Here is a 19,610-nt window from a genome sequence, read left to right as displayed (position 1 = left end):
ACTGTTCTTTTAATTAAGCTCTCAAAAAAAAAGGTTTCACTACATTTACACATATACAATATATTTAATTACTGGTCATGAAGTTTATTAACATAATACCCCATATTTATTTACATTATACTATACCATAATAATTTTAATGTTAAAAAATATATTATCGACTTTAAATCTAACAATATATTTAATATTTTCGAAACCACAACAGACAAGAGATTTAATAACAAATACAATTTGACAGCTGATTTTAACCCACCTTGCTAGAGGACCACTCCTTTTGGCTCGCTGACCCAATATTTTCTCTACAACGGCTGTATTTCCTTTTCTGGATGCTTCCAAAAGTTCCTGGTCCTTACCCATTCTCAAGAAAATATTAGGCATTCGGTTTCAACATTATTGTTCACATTTTTACGCACGATTATTGTACTATTGTACTTAAATTCATTGATTACCGGCAACCATATTGAAACTGGCGCGCCTCTATCGGCCACTAGTTGAGGTATTTTACATCGCTGAACAGAAAACTATCGATTGCAGCAACAGAGGCGCCTAGCTGACAAAACACGATATAAAGCTGGGCCACAGCGCCATGTTGCCAAGTATAATGAAATAAATAAAAGACATAGGAAAGTTGAACCAGAAAGTTATTACTATTTAATTACATATTCTTTTAATTTCTTTCTTAAATACAAAGTATCAACATATATAGTATTAACATTATACATTTACTATTTCTAAAGTAATTATATATAAATTGGCTATATACAAATACAAAAAATATCCTTTATAGGTGTCTCGCATGCTTTTTTCGGATATTTGGCAACATTCCATGAATGGAATTCAACAAGAACTGTAGTTGGTAAAGTGGTCGTACGGTGTGATACGGGTGGTACTGTTTTTTTGGTTAGGTTTTGCAACAAATGTTTTGAAATTTCTTTCAGTAATCATGTTTTTGACATTTCCGTTGATCATTTTATTGTTTATGAGCCAGATATATTTGTCCTTAGGTACAGGAAATAGTACTGAAGCTTATGATCCTTGTAAGTACAAATAAAGTAATTAAAATTTTATAGTATAGGTGACTGGGATTCCCCGAAAATAACATACCAATCAACATTTGTTGCTTAATATATAAAATAATATAGTAGCGTTTATTGAAAGAACTGAAATGAATTTCCTTCAATCAACGATAGTAGTAAATTCTAAAATATTAATTAAGTATAAAAGTTATAAATTAAGTACCTATAATATATTTTTTTGTTTTCTTTTTTACTTCTGAAAATATTCAATATAAAAAAAATCATAATTAGATTAAAAGTAAAAGGTCATTTTAGATTTAGATTAGTTACTATTATAATGGTAGTACCAAATTAAAATATATCTAATATAAGTACATAATATAAGTACCGGGTGGCCAACTATATAAGAATGGACGCCGGCTGTAAATTAAAATAAGTAAATCGACCAAGAAAAATCGCTGGAAATTATTCTCAAGTTCGAAAAATGTCCGCTAGGAGGCGTTTCTCTGATAGCCAATCAGAAAACAGGGTCTTTCTCAAAAATATGCAGGTGAACAGGTATTTTAAATATTACTATTGCAATCATCGAGAAATTTGTAATTTTTTTGATATAGAGTGTTTTGCTCTATCTCATAAAATAAATTGGTGGGGGAAGTTTAAACTAGCTTTAATTAAAATAAGGCTAACTCTGGTTTGGCTTAACCGATTCAAACAAACTAGGGCTCGTTTGAAAGAGCTTTTCTTCGTTTCTTTGATTTACTTCTTTTTGTTTCCTAGCCTACTACTCTAATTTTTAGACCATATAATCTTGAGCGGCAGCCTAACATGATTTGTTCTCTTAATATCTCCGGTTAGAGACAAGATAGAAAGTTGCGGTTTGCGCTGATATTTTGGAAATGTTGTGCTCTATTTAACTGTGCGAAGAGAAATATAGCCTCCTATTTAAATTTTTCATGCAAAAGCGCAATATCTGTTATGATGTCAAACAGCGCCCTCTAGCTACCACGTAAAAAAATATGGAAACAAAGTTTATCATGTATATCAGCGCCCTATCTAGGACACTTCCACTGGCTCTGATAGAGTTAGGGCTATACAGGGTGTCACAAAAATAAGTACAAGTATTGTAACTGGTAGTATAGTTCAACCCCAGAAACACGCATATGAGGTTTTTTTCGCGAAAAAAAAAATTTGAAAATTCGAAATATTTTTGAAAAAATTTTCGAATTTTTTTCAGTTTTTAGATAAAAATCATAATTTCTTGATAATATGGCAACATAGGTATTATATTTAATTTACAAGAAAGAAAATCAAGAAAAGATCCAGTGGTTCTCAAAATTTTAGCAAAAAATCATTTTTTTTTTGGAAATTTTCAAAAGATCGACCACCCCCTAAGAGAGATCTACCACCCCCTAAAATACTCGCACTTATTACTGGGAAACCCTAGTTTTCTACCTTTTCTGAGCGCATCAAAACGTTTTTTACGTTAAAGAAGCAGCATGTTATCTCTTACTGCTCTTATTTCTGAATTTATTTTGAAGTTTCTATAATGTTTATTAGCAATTATTGAAGTTTAAATATGTTATTTTATTATGAAGTAGAATATTGCTAAATGTATTAGTTATATTTTTTTGTGTTATGTTTTCATAGGCATTTGCATCTTGAATTGAAAATGTAAGTTTTTTCGTCAAATTTAGTTAAGTTGGTTTCGAGGTTGGTTGATGTTTTTTGATGTAATTTTTAAGCTATACCTGTGTGTTTTCTTTTTTTTTTTCGCTTGTGTTCATTTGTGTTCATGTTTACTTTCTCATGACTTATAATAATTTGATATTATTTTCATTTGAAACTAAATTTTTTATCGGTTTTAATTTTGAGAACCATCCCTTGCTTGCTGATTGACGAACTCCACAATCATTGAACGAAAATATTTTAGTGCGGTTCCAGAAACTCTAATTAATACTGCCAATTAGGGCTCAAATATTTTTGGCCATCACAGAACCGGGCCTCGAAATTAATTTATGGTTCTTCTGGACTCGGTAACAATAATAAAAAATGATTTTTTTGTTACCTGAGAAAGTTCTTTGGTACTTTCTAGCGGTCGAAATCAAACTTTTCTAAACAAGTAATGATGGTATTTCTTATTGTTCATGCTTCTTTTCTCTTTTGAAGTTCCTATAATATTTATTATGTTATGTTTTAATAGATATTTGTATTTTTAATCCAATATTTTAGGGTTTTTTCTCAAATTTAGTTAAGTTGGTTTATGATATTGTTTGATGTGAAATTGAAGTTACCTATACTTTTTTCTTTACTTGTGTTGTGATTTTCTCATGACTTAATAATTTAATATTATTTTTATTAAAAATCTCAATATTTTATCCATTTTACTTTGGAAAATAATACCATGCTTTCTAATTGATGAACTGCACCACCACTGAACAAAAATTAGTCAGTACCGAAAGTACCGAAAAGAAAAAACGGGAAATCCCGGTTCTTAAGAGGCGCGGTACCGAAATTGCCTGTTCCGAAAAACAGATCCGGTTCCGTATACCCTAGTCTATACCCTAGTCCCTCTTATATTCTACTAGTATATTTTCTCATTCAATATTTGATCTTTTATTTTCAGCTATTACATTGGATTTATCGGATCTGAAATCAAAGGATTTTTATTTAAACAACTTTACAATATCAGATCCTCTTACGAAAATCTTTATTCTTAATCTAAATGACAATACGAGCTTTTTCGTTTTGCAAATTCATGCTTATTTGGGAACTGTGGCGCTTTCACACACTGAAAAACTCGAACCGTTGAAACATGTAAATGGCAGCAATATTGGTATCTATTGGGGAAAGAATATGGAAAGTGTTGGTAGACCAATTACATTTTATGTAAGAAGACTTAATCCAGTACAAGATGCAATTAATATTATGCTTGCAGTACATACTTACGAGAAATCAGGTAAGAGCATAAAACTGATTTACCTAAGAATAGAGCAGGGTCGGACAGCACCAGAGGGGCCCGGGTTAAAAAATTTTATTTACAAGATGAAAAGCAAGATTTTAGCATTTCTTTCGGCACACCATTTTTCGTATACTTTCAATGCTATTTCATATCGCCCCCTACTTTTCTCTGGAAGTAAACTGGCTTCTGCTCTTTTTGCAGCTTCTGTAAGTTCTGGTGGAGTACCAATATTAAAGTAGTCTTCATTATCAGAAATTTCCGACAACATTCTGGCATTCTATGTTATATCAATTCGAAAAAGCGAACGAGAAATTCAAAACTGTCCCTTAGTTGTTTGTTTTGCTGTTGAAGGTTTGCGCCATAACAACCCCTGGTACCGGTAACTATAGATATGGAAATGCCAAAACAGAAAACTACAAATTTTCGCATATTTATTTTTTTTCAAAATAAAATACTGTCCCTATTTTTTAATTAATGATGTGGTTGTAAATAAAATGGTATACAAACCTCGGAGGAAAGTTTTCATTATTGTTTCGAGATTTAGTTAATCTCTCGACAGTAATGAACCACTTTCCTCGGTATGTAATATACTATTATCCATTTTTTCGTCTTACATTTTGGGTAATTTTTCGCTATATTAATTACCGAGTACCGAACTACCCGAAATGCAATGCAAATGTAAATATAGTTAATCCAAAAAAGATTTTGGGGATAACCTCTGTGCAGAAATGCAGTTGTGGACTGTATTAATTTTAAATTTTAGTTTGACTGGTCTTATTTTATCAATGTAAATTACGTTAATAGCTGGGAGAAACCGCACAGAGAAATGAGAAACCTGCTCCTACCTTTAATGGTCGTCTCAGACAGCTTCAGAGGGCCCTCTTCTCGATCTTGAGCTTCTCAGCGGTAATTTTCACACATATACTAACATGAATCGCCTTTGAAGGGATTTAACTTTTAAGTTCAGACTTTCGGCGCGTTCCGGTTAGCTGACCAATTTCGTCGTTTGTAATAGACTGTGTGCCACACTTCCTAGTGTTCGGGCATGCGTACACTAATGTTGCAGGAAGCAGGTATAAGTGCGGCAATTTAAAATTTAAAGAAATTAAAATAATTAATCTTAATCTAAGATATTACATAAAAGAAAATAATTTTATAAAAAATATTAAGTTTCCTTAACATTCCACCCACCAAAACCTATAGTTTTTAAAAATAAGATAAAGTAAAAAAAATAATAATAATGCTAGGTTAAGAATAAAAAAGTATAAAGAATTATTTTACCTTATTAGTTGCCAGGTAAAGGGCAAACCTTGACAACTGGTCTTTGTAATATCCCATGTGCAGTTTTAAGGGTAACTACACGAACAATATTATCTTTTCCGGGATGAAGCTTTATGACTCTACCCAATTCCCAAGATACGGAGATTTTGTTTCATGTTTGATTAGAACTAATGAATTCAATTTTATCAGGAGTAGGTTCGGTCCATTTATGCCGTTCTTGCATTAAATGTACATACTCCTGAGACCAACGTTTCCAAAAATCAGTATGCATGCGTTGTATCAATTGCCATCTTGACAATCTATTAAGAGGGATGGAGGTCAGATCAGGTTCTGGAAAACCAATTGTTAAGGGTTCTAAGGTCAGAAAGTGACCGGGAGTTAGTGGATCTTTCAATTGGCTCGATTTTCCTTATTCAACGTTAATTAGTGCTGATCAATATTATTGCGATGAATATAATCAGATTAAATAAGTGTTCTTTCAAAACTGAAATAAAAAATGCAGGTCCGTATTTAAAAAAATTAAGTCGGTCTCTGTATCTCAAATTATCAACATTTGCCAAAGTTAATCCAAAAAATATCCTTTAGGCAACTTGAAATTTGTTTGTTTCTAAATTTCAGCATCTATTTAACCCAGAAATAAGTATACCAGAAAATATACTTTAGGCATCCTAAATTTTTATAGCGTGTTTATTGATATTAAAAAGTATGTGTTAATCGAATGGTTCAAAAAACATGAGGCCGTTAACTAACATGACAATATTATGTATATTTCAATAAAAAAAACTTTTATATGAATATGGCTTTTTATTGATGGCTACCATAAATTACACCGGGTGCGTCTCAAAAGTGGCTCACTGCTTTAACTCTTTTTATTTTCTCAGATAAAAAAAACGAGATATGGTAATAATAATTACTAATCAAGGAGCCTTGGAAAAATGACTTGATCGTCTAATATTTTTAGTGTTTTATCCTAGCCGTTTAAAAGATGCCCAAATCGTATTTTAATCAAATCTCATTTTTTTCAAACGGAACGAGGGTGGCTCATTAGCATATTTGGAAAAAGCACACACTTTATTTCGAGTCAAATTGTCGTTATGAATCATCCGTTTAAATTTAAAATAAACCATATTCGAAAATGTCAAAAGTTGACATATCATATTATGTCATTCTATTCAGAGTGTCATTTTCTATCGAATAAAGTAACAAAATACCATGTGCCATTTAAAAATGAAAAGTTGTAGTCATTTCAGGTGAAACAGGAAGTGGCCGAAAACAACTGAATACGTCATTGAATCCTAATTTATGTCATACATATACTAAAGTATCAAACCTCAATTTTCTATCTGAAAAAATAAAAAAGTTATAGTGGTCACCTAATCCTGTTATCCTTTATATTCTGTTTTTTATGAATTTATAATTCTAGTTAATTAACGTAGTTTTGTAAAATAAGTAAAGGTAAATGTTGAAAAATATTGATTTGACTGTTGAAAAATATTGATTGTCATTTTACAAATGACGTCAAGTAATCCCTCCACTTGGCGAAAGGTCCAGGAGCCTTGCTGGCCATTATGCTGCTCTACCATTTCCAATTCGTCTTCTGGGGAAATGATTTGATTGCTTATATTACATTATATCGTCCTATTGCTGCCAAAAGTCACTAACTAACATTTTTCCGAACAAACAAATTCAATCACTAACTATGTTTTGAAGCGGAGAATCGATTGCAAAAGTCATTAACTACGATTTCTGGCTATTTATGTTTTATTTTAATACCGAAAAATTACTATAACTTCTTTATGCAATGCAATTCATTTTTAGACGCATTTTTCTCGGAAGTAATAAAAAGTAAGTTAGTGACTTTTGGCAGCAATGGGACGATATTTATATTATTTATTGTATATTATTTTTTTTATTGCATTTGATTTTCCGTATTCAATGTTTTACCCCACAGCCACGTCATAGTTAAGTTTGCAGGCTTATCAATATTGTAACGATGAATAGATTAAATATCCGAAACAAAAAAAAGTATAAAGTGTGGCATATCATTGTACTCAGGAGACCGAGTTCTTTCAAAATCTGAAATAAAAAATGCAGGACCGTATTTAAAAAAAAAATAAGTCGGCCTCTGTATCTCACAAATTATCAACTAATTTGAAAATCTAAAAATATTATCAGATAGCCCTAATAAAATGGCTATGAGAATGTGGAATTAGTTTTTTGATTTTCTAAAAAGTAACGACAGGAAAAACTACATGTTACATTTGTCCATGACTGCCCAAGACTTAGTAAAACCAATTAAAGTATTTTTCTTTCAGATCCAGTTCCAGGTGGCTGCAATTTAAGTTTTGAAATGGAAAATGCTCCTTATCAAATCGTTACATACGACCATAATCTAATTACATCTGAAGCCCAACCTCCCTCTTTATACGAATATAATAAAAAATGTGACGAAAATAATATAACTACTGAACTGTTTTATATGCAACTGCCCATGGATCACATAAATGAAGATGAATATTTTAATGCTTTAAAAACGATGTTAACTAAAGAAGATATATTGCATTATGGAACTAAGGTTTCTAATGATTTGAATCATCCTCAATTCAAACAATTTTACAACATTTATCGTGGTAGAGGTTATGTTTTTGGTATTGTATCAACATACAAAAATCGAAGTTCAGTATATGTACCAAGCATATCTTTTGGCTGTGATATTACTGATTGGGATACTAACTGTGTTGGATACGGTAAGTCATGTATTTCCGAATTTAGCTGAATACTAATTCTAACGTTTTTGATTATCTAAATTATGTAAACAATATTTCTTAGCGGAGACCTGACTGAGGATATTTCGGTTACAACGAATTTTTTAAGGGTGCATACTTAAATTTTAAAAGATGTTCATAAAAAATGTAAGTACTAGTTAATTAAAACAAGTATACCATTAATATTACAAATTATAATTTATCCTATTAAATTTTTTGTTTATATAATAGGCACTTTGTTTACTCACTTGTTTCCTCGAACTGCTTGAATCCATTTTTGTTTTTGATCAAATGGGTGTGAGAAGTTGTGAAGCTATAAAATGTTGTTTCGGGATAGTTGAATATCCGGGAAAGTTGAGTTATTGAATGTTATTGCACCCAACAACGCTGTAATTACGCTCTCCTTTACGTCTTAATATTTTTGTCTTGACATCAGAAATTGTAACAACCACAACACGACGCCTAGTTCGAATTCTTTTTCACTTATTTTTTCCTACCCGAAACAGCGTTACATCACACAAATCTCGTACCTGAGTATTTTATAGTTTCAATAACTGCACTAGCAAAAAACCCGAATACTTAAATATTATGACAAAAGCACGATTTCGATATTAGTTTTATGCGATCATCATCGGAACTGCGTGAAATATAGAGCGAAAACTTCTAATTTCTGCCGTATCGAGCGCTGCGATCGGTATTTTTAACCCTCAACTGGCGTGGGGAAATATTGTACTTCTTATGGCGTTCTGGGGTCCGATAGACCCCAGTTGTTTTTTTTTCAGTTAAAAATAAATGGCGAAGAGATTTTATAAAAAGTTTTTTATTTTATTTTAACACTGTTTACAATATATTGCAACGTGTGAATTAATAATGTCATTCATTTTCAATAAATAATTAAGAACGGACCCAAAAATAATAATATAAATAATATATAATTTTTAGAATTGTTTGACAACAGAAATATAAAAACATATATATTTTTTGATTTTCTTGATTATTGAAAGTACAAACAATTGAACTGTAAAGCTAATGTAATAAACAAACATTATTTTCAACAAAACTTGCTAACATACGATCTGCAGACAGCGTACATGGAAGGTGTACACTTGTTTCAGGAGATTTTTGTTTTTTTTTTATCATTTCTTCGTTGACATATATCATCTCTTTCGTTTCTGTTATTGATCATTCAATTCTCTCTTTTCTACAGGTAACAGATTCGAATTCGGAGTTATAGTTACTCTTCGCAGAAAAATCATTGTTTCGATGACTTTCATATCACATAAGTCTCTTTAACTTCATTGTAGCACTCGGTTAATATTTCCTCAAAAATAGCGTCGCCGGAATGCACACTTTTTGAACTATCCACCATGCTAATAATGAAACATTCTTGGCGTGGTGGTGCCACACAGACCCCAATGCCACTTTACCCCCCGCTGGTAGGAACAATACTTGATATATAAGTGCGCGTTTAACAGTTGCATATGTGTAAATGGCTCGGCGAGGCCTGAATGCAAAACGTAAACTTTTTACGAAGTGCTTGGGGTCCGCTAGACCCACCACGCCATTTGAGGGTTAAAATAAATTGAAATGTGCCAATAGTGGAGTGCCCAGAGACTTTTTCCTCGGAATTCAATTACTGTCAATGTATTAATGTGAAACCTACTAACTGTATTGTGATTTATATATAAAATAATAAAATGTTTACCCATTTTTTTTTCGTTGTTTTTAATTTTTTATTTTAGTAATTTTAGTAAATTCTTAATTATTTCCTTCTTAATTTTTTATTTTTTTTAATTCTTTCTCTAATTAAATTTATTGAAGTAAATAAATCTTATGCATAAGCTATACCCTTGTTTATATATTCTTAAAGTTGCCCAACCGACTAGACAAAATGTGCTGCCAACTGGAGGACAAATCGTGAACCTTTCGGGGCGGAGTCAAAAATATCGATTATTTTCGTTATCTTCCTCAGAGTAATGTAATAATATAGCCCAGGGTTTCTGCGAACTTTAATAGTGATCAGCTGATTAAGAAATTTAAACGAAACTTTTATTTTATTGTAAATTGTGGATTATTTTTGCCTGTTATTTTAAGAATTCTAAACCGTATTAACATACAACCGTACAACATATCGAAATAATGATTCCTTTCATTATTTCGATATGTTGGTACATTATTTATAATTTATGATAATGCTAATTGCTGTTAACTAATATTTAAAAAAAGTTACATACCTATTTTAATTTGATTTAATGTAGGTTTATAAAAGAATCATTTCATTCTTAGATTATTTTATTCTAAATTGAGTGCTTTACGAATTTTATGGTATTTTTTTTGAAAACATGAAACTTTTTACATTTTTGATGCCAACTAATTGGCATGGTATTATTGGTATGGAAATTAGCCAAGAAAGAAAAGAATTGGCTATAACTTGTAATTTTTCGAAAAAACATATTATACCTATATCGCTGAAAAGCTTAAAAAATGGCGCTTTTATGAAGTCATGGCCAACTATGGTTTCCATTTAAAAAAACATAATGTTTGTGTCATATGTTAAAAATGACAGGTTTTAGAAAAAAAAACAGAAAACACAAACTCATTAGGTATGTGATTATCTACAACTTTTATCTGAAAACTTTTTGTCTAAAATACCGTATGATCGAATAAAAACGGCTTCAGCGATGGCTATGAAATGACGATCGATGATATTTCCCATTTAATTTTACATAGATATAAAATGACAGCGATCTTCATTTCATAGCCATCGTTGACGCCGTTTTTATTCGATCATACGGTAGATTATAATGGAATTAGAGACAAAGTTTTAAAATAGCCAAAATTTGTTTTTTTTTCGAAATATCTAGTAAGCCTTGAATTTCTCCGAAAAATCCGAAAGGCGCATATTTATGACCCCACAAAACTGCAATTTTTTCCCCATTTAACCGACTTTCTATCTCCAGTAGTTTCCGAGATACCCATAGAGAACATCGTAGGAAACTCACCCTGTATAGTATTTAGAAACTAACTATTATTATTATTTGACTAGATTAATTTGATTAATAAAACTCGATTAATTTAATTTAAAATAAATTTGATCAGATTTTTTTTCGTATATTCTACTACCAGAAAACCAAAATTATATGATAACGCACTTTTCAACGAAGTTGAAGGAAGATATAGTGTATCTATCACAATACTTAATAGAATTACTACAATTAGAAGAAAAACAAAAAAAATACCCAAATACCTTCACCTACTACTCATCTACAAAATAAACTAATATAATCTCTTATAAAAACACTACACAACTACTTCTTCACTACTTCAACCACTTCTACACTGAAAAAATTATCAAACACTAATTAATCAAACAAAAAGAAAAAATAACCAAATTATCCCTTCACCTACTACTTAACTGCAAAATAATAAACTATAAAAACACTACTAAACTATTTCTGGTATTCTACACTAAACATTATAATTAAACTTATTAAAATTAATCTAATTTTACACTACAACTACAAAGAAATAAGAACATTTTTTAAAACTAGAAGAAACAGAACCTCGATACGTGCAATCAGTATAATAGATCAAGCGGACAAAGAATATAAAATACTTTAAAAATGTGCATTCAGAAAGAAAAAATATCTCGAAAATTATCTAAACTTTTAAAAAAAAAAAAAAAAAATTTAAAACTGAAAAATTTTTTTTTTCTTATCAGTGAAAAGCATCGGCCTCGTCGGCCTTGCGAAATTTGTCGGGTATTTACAATGGTCGAATTGTATAATTACCAGCTTTTATAGCATATCTAATAGACAAAAAGTATCTGGTCGATTAGTAACCAATTGGCACGGTCCGAAAATTATCGATTTTTATTTTCTCTGTTTTTATTGGTCGCTTCAAAATTCAGAGTAACAAAAAATATTTTTTTGTAGTGAAAGACTGTGAAATACGCCCCGCCATCTGGTGCTTTACATCCGTAAACGTCTTAGGTTGAGCTACTTTAAAAATTCATATACAAGGGCTATACCTATTCTGCTTATATTCTTATCATTGGAATTTTGATTGAAATCGAATTATACAGGGTGGCGCGACATATTCGACACGGTTTTTGCAAGGAGAACAAAAGTTTGTATTGAAGTGAAATTTTGTGAGCTTTTGTAAGTCAATTTAAAGCATTTTCTAAAATAATGTAGAGTTCTACAGGGTGTCGCCAAAAAAATTTACACATCAAAGTTATGTTTTTTGTAACGGAACATCCTATATATTAATTGATTTTTGGATTCTAGTAAAAAAATAAAGGTTTGTTTCATTAGAAAAGTATATGACTAAAATGTATAGTTTTTGAAATACATTCACCGGCACGAAAAATGGGCACCTTAAAACTTTGATGTATTTTAAAGGTTTGAGACAAAAAAATTGTTGACAAAATATATTAATTTTGTTCTAATTGGCCGATTTTGATGATTTTTTAAGCAGTGTGTAGCCAAATTATTAGACTTTTTATCTTTTTCTAAATTAAAAATGAAACTCCTCATCTGTTAATTATACGAGGGAAAACAAAATGTTGATATTTTGGTGAAAGTTTGAAACACCCTGTGGAATATGGTAAAACCGCAAGAAATTTAGAAATCATTTTATCCTCTAGATACATCCTTTCTCGATGGTTTGTTTTTTGGTTCATCTCATTTAGCTTTATTTTTGTTGGAAATATTCACTTTTGAAGAAGATACTAACATTTTTTCGTAATTTTTACATTAAGACCATACCTTTGCTTTTGGGCCTAGTCAACACATCTAGTAAGTTCTGGTTCCGAAGCATAAGATTTGCTTTATTTAATCTTCTTCTTATAATCCGTTAGTTAATATGTACGTTTCTTAAGTGCAATTCATTATCAATTTGAAAAACTGGCAAACGGTGGTTCCTTAGCGATAAACTTACAATAAGTCGATCGTCTCGATTAGAAGTGCTCATACGAAGGTTCCTGGATGTCTAAATTGACGTCCTCATGGTTGTGGTTATAATTCAAAAGCCATTTAGTATACTCTATGGTATTAAGGTATTTCTGGAACCGGAATTTTATAGCAAACTAGCGTGTACCCGCGACTTCGTTCGCGTCGAATTAATCATTTGTAATGGTGATGATAAAGCAAAGCAAGAATTTCCATTAACATACACACTGGATAACATTTTCTCACATTTATGTCAGCATGAGAAAAAACAATATGGCGATATTATTATATAACTTGGTAGTATTTGAGGGGTAGTTTTATCTCGTTGGAATTTGACTTTCGAAAAATCCGTTTGCCGAAAATAAGCTTGTTACGTCAAGCAGTTTAAGCAGAATCGTGGTTAAGAAATTACCCAACTTTTTGGAACACCCTGTATGATTTTTTTAAAAATTTCAAAATATGTAAAAAAACCAAATAAATTATCCTTGTCCATGTGTTTTCCCGAAAGACTAACCGTTTTTTAAATAACAAATATTGTAATATTTGAGGGGCGTTTTCACCCTCTTGGAATTTGAGATTCGAGAAACCCCTCCTTATAGAACCTCTACATCCCACAGTCAATCCGTTTGCCAAAAATCAGCTTTAAACGTCAAGCAGTTTAAGCAGAATCGTGATTACTCAATGATCATATTTTATGAAACACCCTGTATAAATTTTTAAAAAATCCTAAAATATGTAAAACAACAAAATAAAATATACGTGTTTAAGAGTTTCTCCGAAAAACTCACCGGTTTTTAAAAAATATATTCTAATATTTGAGGGGTAGTTTCACCCCCTTAGAATTCGAGTTTCGAAAAATCCCTTCTTATCGAACCTCTACACCCTAAAGTCAATCCGTTTTCTAAAAATCAGCTTTTTACGTCAAGCGCTTTAAGCAGGATCGTGATTAATCAATGACCAGATTTTTCGAAACACCCTGTATACATTTTTAAAAAATCTTAAAATATGTAAAAAAACAAAAGAAAATATACGTGTTTAAGCGTTTTTTCGGAAACTTGACCGTTTTTTAAATAAAAAATATTGTAATATTTGATGGGTGGTTTCACCCTCTTGAAACTGGAATTTCGAAAAATCCCTTCTTATCGAACCTCTACACCCTAGAATCAACCTGTATGCCAAAATTGAGCTTCTTACGTTAAGTGGTTTGAGCAGGATCGTGATTAATCAGTATGTCAGTCACTTAAGGATTTTATATATTAGTATAGATTCACTGAACTAAACAAATATAGATGTATTTGACTCATCCTGTATGTCTATAAAAATATTTTTGAAATGTGAACTACCATTAAACATATATTTTGTAAAAGGTTTGGAGTAAAAATCTCAAATAGGAATCCTGATACAGAGCTTTTCCGGAATACGGAGCCATCTTGTATGTATGCATTTGTATATGTCTATTTATTTCAAGACTAAAGTGAAAGCAACGAATTTAAATGGGTAAACTCTGTAGTATATCTTATTAACAATTCAATAAAAGTTTTATGAAAATTCGTTTACAGTAAATGAATTCCGAGGTTTGTATCCCATAAGGGCTTAAAGCACTCCACTACAAGCCTATAGTAGACTAACGTATATTTATATTATTCATAATTTTTAGGTGGTCATCAGGTATGGGCGATAACTTATAGTTTCTTGATTATATCTGGTATAACTTCAGTACTTTCTGGACACTGGTTTGTGAAAATATCCATCGGTTTTAGCTGGTTTAACCTTGGAACCGTTATAACTTTTATTTTGTTCGTATTAAATTACGATAAACTAACAATAGAAGGTGCGATTGACTACTTAGATTTAATTGTTTCTTATAATTTTAAATGATTGTATTTGTTTTCAGAAAAACTTATATTCTCTTTGGTTGTGGGAGCACTCCTTGCTATTTTTATAGTCTTTTTGCATTACAAATTTGAGCGACCAAAAATTTATATCTCTATTTCTGGATCGCACATGCTATCTGGTGGTTTATTGGCATCAGTCATCGCGGGTAAGTACGGTTTCAAATGAAATAAAATGTACAAGGTTTCCCACTAAGAATAGCTCTCGGCTGTCTCTCGGAAAGTATTAGCCGTAGAGCTTGCGGAAAAAATATTGATAACTAAAGAGAACATGCTGGAAATTGCTGCAAATTATTTTCAAGTTTGTAGAACGGCCGAAAACAAAATGAAATTTTTACAAAATTTTGCTTAGATAAGGTGTACTATAAATAATAGCTTCACAATCTTCAGTAAATTTTGCATATTTTTTGTTAGAACTATTTTTCGCTATCTGCTAAAGAAAGTGGTGGGGGAAGGTTTAGATCGGTTTTTATTTAAATGGAATCCAACAAACGGGAGCTCGTTTAAAGAAGTGTTCTTTACACTAATCACACAGAACACACTAAAGAAGAACGCTAACTCCCATGCATTTTTTTAGTTTCAAAACGGTTTCAAATTTGTAAAGAAATCTGTAATCTGTATATTGAAGTGGCGCCATCTAGCCACCCAGGAAAGTAACAAAGGTGGCGGCAAATTTAAATAGATGCAATTTATTTTTAAGCAAGACGTATTGACTTGTTCGCCAGTTAGAGCCCATCAGATTTCTACAAAATAATGTGTAGTCATCTGACTGGTCCCAAGTTGGCAAACAAGTCAAATGGTAAAAAACAAGGATTTATATATAAAGGTTAAAAAAAGTTAAACTATTGTAAAGTGTTAAATGGTTTGCTTATATCATTTTATATGCACAAAAACAATACAATAATTTTATTTTAATTTACAGAAAATTATACCATGAAACATTTTACAAACAAATAAAACAACAGATTAAAAAGCATAATATTTATTATAGTACCAGATTTAAGAACACATAACAAATATCGTTGGAATACAAGAGAAAGTGACGTCCATTAGAAACAATGTTTTATTTACGTGTATTTTTTACATATGGACTTGAACAATTGTGTAATATCACATTGTGGAGTTTATGTACAAAAATATGGAGTTGATCAATTTTTTTTTGTAAAAATATATGGCGTTGTAAATATTACATTGTTAAAAAATAAAATTCACGAATATTTGGACTTGGTTAGGTTACCTCACCTCACTTTCTCGGATTATTAAATAAAATTGTTAGATAAATCAAAGACCTTTAACTTAAACCTTACCTTTAATAAAGATCTTAAAAATCAAACACAAAACAAAGTTCAAAAAAATTCAAAAATACAAAATCACGATTGTAAAATGAAGATTGCAAAAAAACACAGCCAAACAACCAGAAAACAGCGAAACGCACATCTCCGTTCAATTGCAAAACACAACTGAAGAGGAAGGAGGAAACCGGAAACGGAAAACTGATTTGACATACAGAACAATGACAGAACATAATTAATAGGCCTATTTAGGCAACTATAAAAACAATTTTGTACGCAATTGTTAGGCAACTAGAAAAATTTTTAAAAAAATACGCCATCTAGCGCCCCAGGAAATTACTACCCCAAAAACAAATCGTTCAAGGTCGTATATCTCAGTTGACTGGCCCTGACTAATCATATAAACAGTAATAAAAAGCTTTTGAACGTAGACGCTTGGGGGCGCTGTCTTGCAATATAAAAAGCATTGCGCGTTTTTTTTTCAAAAAAATTAAATGCGGTAGAATATGTAATTTTATCTGATACTAATTATTAATAAAAGCTTAAAAAGTCAGCGAAAACCGCATCTTGATATCTTTTTTCAAACCAAAGTTATTAGCAAAATTATAATAAATATGAAAAAATAAGCCCTTAATTACTTTATTTTTCTAATGGGTATTACTAGCCCTCTTCATTATGACCATTCTAATAAAAAAATAAGATAGAAAAGATTAGTTTATTCAAAAAGTTTACAATATACCAGAATACCATGATACTAGGTGTATTAATATCTAATAATTAAGATATCAATGACAGTGAACAAGAAACGCCTCAGTGAATCCATGGTAGGCTTTGGAAAAAAGTTGCTTTTGAAGGGATAGCTCAACGTCAAAATGTTATATCTACATTTGCAACATATATTATTCTACTGAAAGTGTTTTAAAAAGGACTTTAGAAAAAGTAATCAAAAAATAAAAACGCTGCTGTGACTATCAAAATGGTCATAATCAAGAGGGTTACTGATACCGTGTTATAAAAATAAGGTAAACTGTAAGGTTATTATTTCGTATTTATTATAATTTTGTTAACATCTTCGGTGTGCCCGGTGGCGTAGTGGTACAGGCTCTCTGTGCCTAGTGCCTAAAAGTAAAAAGTGAAATGTTAGAAACAATGAAAATATTGTAAAAGTTGTGTAAATACTTTTGATTTCTTTGCCTGATATCCGGAAGCTTTTCTTTTTAAAAATGCAATAAGGTTTGTGAATTTCCTAACATCTACGTTTCTGTGCAGGTAAATCATGGTGCGGAGCATCGAATATTTACTCCACAGAGTTGACGGCTTTAAGGTAGTGGATAACTTCAGGAAATAGGCTAGCAATACCTTTTCTGTGAAATTCTCAACACATTTTTCTTTGACCCAGTTTTCAAAGTTGTTGTAGGTGGTCTCGTGTAAGTTTTTCGACTTCTCGGGCACTAACGCTGATAGCGCAGTTTCAGCAGCTTGTTGAATATCCAAAAACTCGTCATTATCACTCATTTTTTCACAAAACTTTGTAGGAAATACGGCGACGTATGAACCTGACAGAACTTTGTCATTAAACAATACACATAGATAAATGAAACAAGTTTAGATTGGAAAGTGCCCATAAGGACAATGTAAACACTATTTGGCGCTATTTTTGCAACGGTCGCGACCCAAAACTTTTGAAAAATTCGGAGCGGTTCGGCTTTTTCCGGAATTATATCGCCAAATATTGTTTATTCAATTTTATTATTATTTTCGTTTAATTTTATAAATAAAAGACAGTCTGTTGCATACAAGAAACTTTATTTTATAGGTATAAGGACGCATGTATGAAATACCTATGAAACATTGGAAACCGACGTTATGCCACGATCCACGATGGTTTTTGCAGTTCACAGTTCACAGCACAGCTTTTTAAGTTTTTAATGCTACTTTTTCACAATTATCACCGGTTGGAGTAAATAAAACTTGAATTAAACTCATAAGATAGCAATTATTACTTTGAAAATGGACGCTATAAACACTTTTCGGAATTTCTTTAATGAGAGCGGTTTAGATTTTGAAAGATTATTATGATTTTTGAAGATTCTGACTTTGACAAGAGAAAATTATTTCTGTTTTTGTTTGCCGTTGTTCTTAGCGACCGCTATAGCAGCGCCAGATCGCGTATAACGGTCGCGACCCAAAATAATTTCGCGACCTAAAATTTTTACGGGCTTTCCAATCTAAACTTGTTGCATTTATCTATGACAATACATAAACAATGCCTTAGAAACCGATTACCAGAACATTTTAAAAAATGTTTAAAAATAAATAATAATAATAGCATGAAAATCTCAAATTATCCGCTTTCACAAAAAAATATTGTATGAAATTCGTTGCGAAAAGAGTGTTTTACGCACTCGGCGCATTGTCCCGTGCTTAAAACACATTCATTTCGCAACTTGTTACATAAATAGCTATTTCGCGAATTTTAATCTATTATTATTAACCATTTAAAAATCATGTTGACTCGATATAAAAATAAATTTGTCTTGAACACATTATATCGTTTTTTAGGAATATTCCATCCATTATCCAACAGTACTTTCTGGTACGTATTTGGGGGTGTATCACTATCATCAGTGTTATTACTTTTCATCGGTTTTCCTGTGGGTCACATAATAAGTCACACTTTTGTTGGAGGATATGCATTAATGAGCGGAATAGCTATGTTTAACGGAGGACATATTCAGTATTTGTACATAAATGTTTATAGAAGGCTGATAGCCGATAATTATGTCTCAGCAGTTGCTGGTCTATCATTTACTTGGAGCAGTAAGTAATATTAATTTTATTTTTTTTTTTATTTTATTTTGCATTTTTATGTTTTTAGTCTTTTTCGAGTATATTGGATGGCTAGTACTCATTATAGTAGGATTTTGTTTGCAGTTCATGATGTCAAGGAATCGCAATTTATATAGGAAAGGATATGCAAGTGTCCATTCCATAAGTTAAATATAAGAAGGATAAGATACATACATACAGACATGGCCTCTATGACATTTGACATAAATTTCAATTTTATAAAATTGGGTTCCGTTTCCATTTTTTTTTAATGACGGGCTTCCCATTAGGTTTAAATTAGGATGAAACTTTTTACTCTTTTTCTTGTAGTAAATAATAGCTAATAATCTTGTAGTAAATAATAATCCGCTCGACTATAATCCAAGAGCACCGTTTTTTAAAATTAATAGTATAATGTGTAAAGTACGTCTGCTGGATCTGTGTCTATGAAAGGAATGCTGACAAAAAACAGTTAAATAAACAGCAATATATTTTATACGTCGACTTGACGAGTACGTCACCGCAAATCGCTCCGCCCCCTCATTTTATTGGTTACTTGCAAATTTGTCGAATTTTTATTGATGGGACGCGTCATCTAATTTTTTACGAAAAACATCGAGATAA

The 19,610-nt window shown here is 31.2% G+C and overlaps 2 protein-coding genes across 2 annotated transcripts in view; one reads left to right on the top strand and one right to left on the bottom strand.

The window, feature by feature from the left end:
* Positions 1-470, bottom strand: part of LOC115886904 (ankyrin repeat and SAM domain-containing protein 1A-like) — a 56,484-nt gene extending 56,014 nt beyond the window's left edge. The window contains exon 1 of the mRNA XM_030906227.1: positions 254-470. Coding sequence (XP_030762087.1) covers positions 254-378 — 125 coding nt within the window. The 5' untranslated portion in view covers positions 379-470. The remainder of the gene's footprint in view (positions 1-253) is intronic.
* A 391-nt stretch (positions 471-861) lies between these two features.
* Positions 862-19,373, top strand: LOC115886912 (transmembrane 7 superfamily member 3-like). Its single transcript, XM_030906238.1, has 7 exons — positions 862-1,037; positions 3,640-3,972; positions 7,572-8,003; positions 14,631-14,804; positions 14,868-15,014; positions 18,720-18,977; positions 19,036-19,373. Exons 1-7 carry the CDS (start codon positions 944-946, stop codon positions 19,155-19,157), a joined length of 1,560 nt encoding a protein of 519 aa, XP_030762098.1. The 5' UTR covers positions 862-943; the 3' UTR covers positions 19,158-19,373.
* The last annotated feature ends 237 nt before the right edge of the window (positions 19,374-19,610 follow it).

The sequence above is a fragment of the Sitophilus oryzae genome, unplaced genomic scaffold, assembly GCF_002938485.1.
Source record: "Sitophilus oryzae breed Bouriz unplaced genomic scaffold, Soryzae_2.0 scaffold_535_pilon_pilon, whole genome shotgun sequence".
In the NCBI taxonomy this organism is placed as follows: Eukaryota; Metazoa; Arthropoda; class Insecta; order Coleoptera; family Curculionidae; genus Sitophilus; species Sitophilus oryzae.
This window is presented reverse-complemented; position numbering and strand designations above follow the sequence as displayed.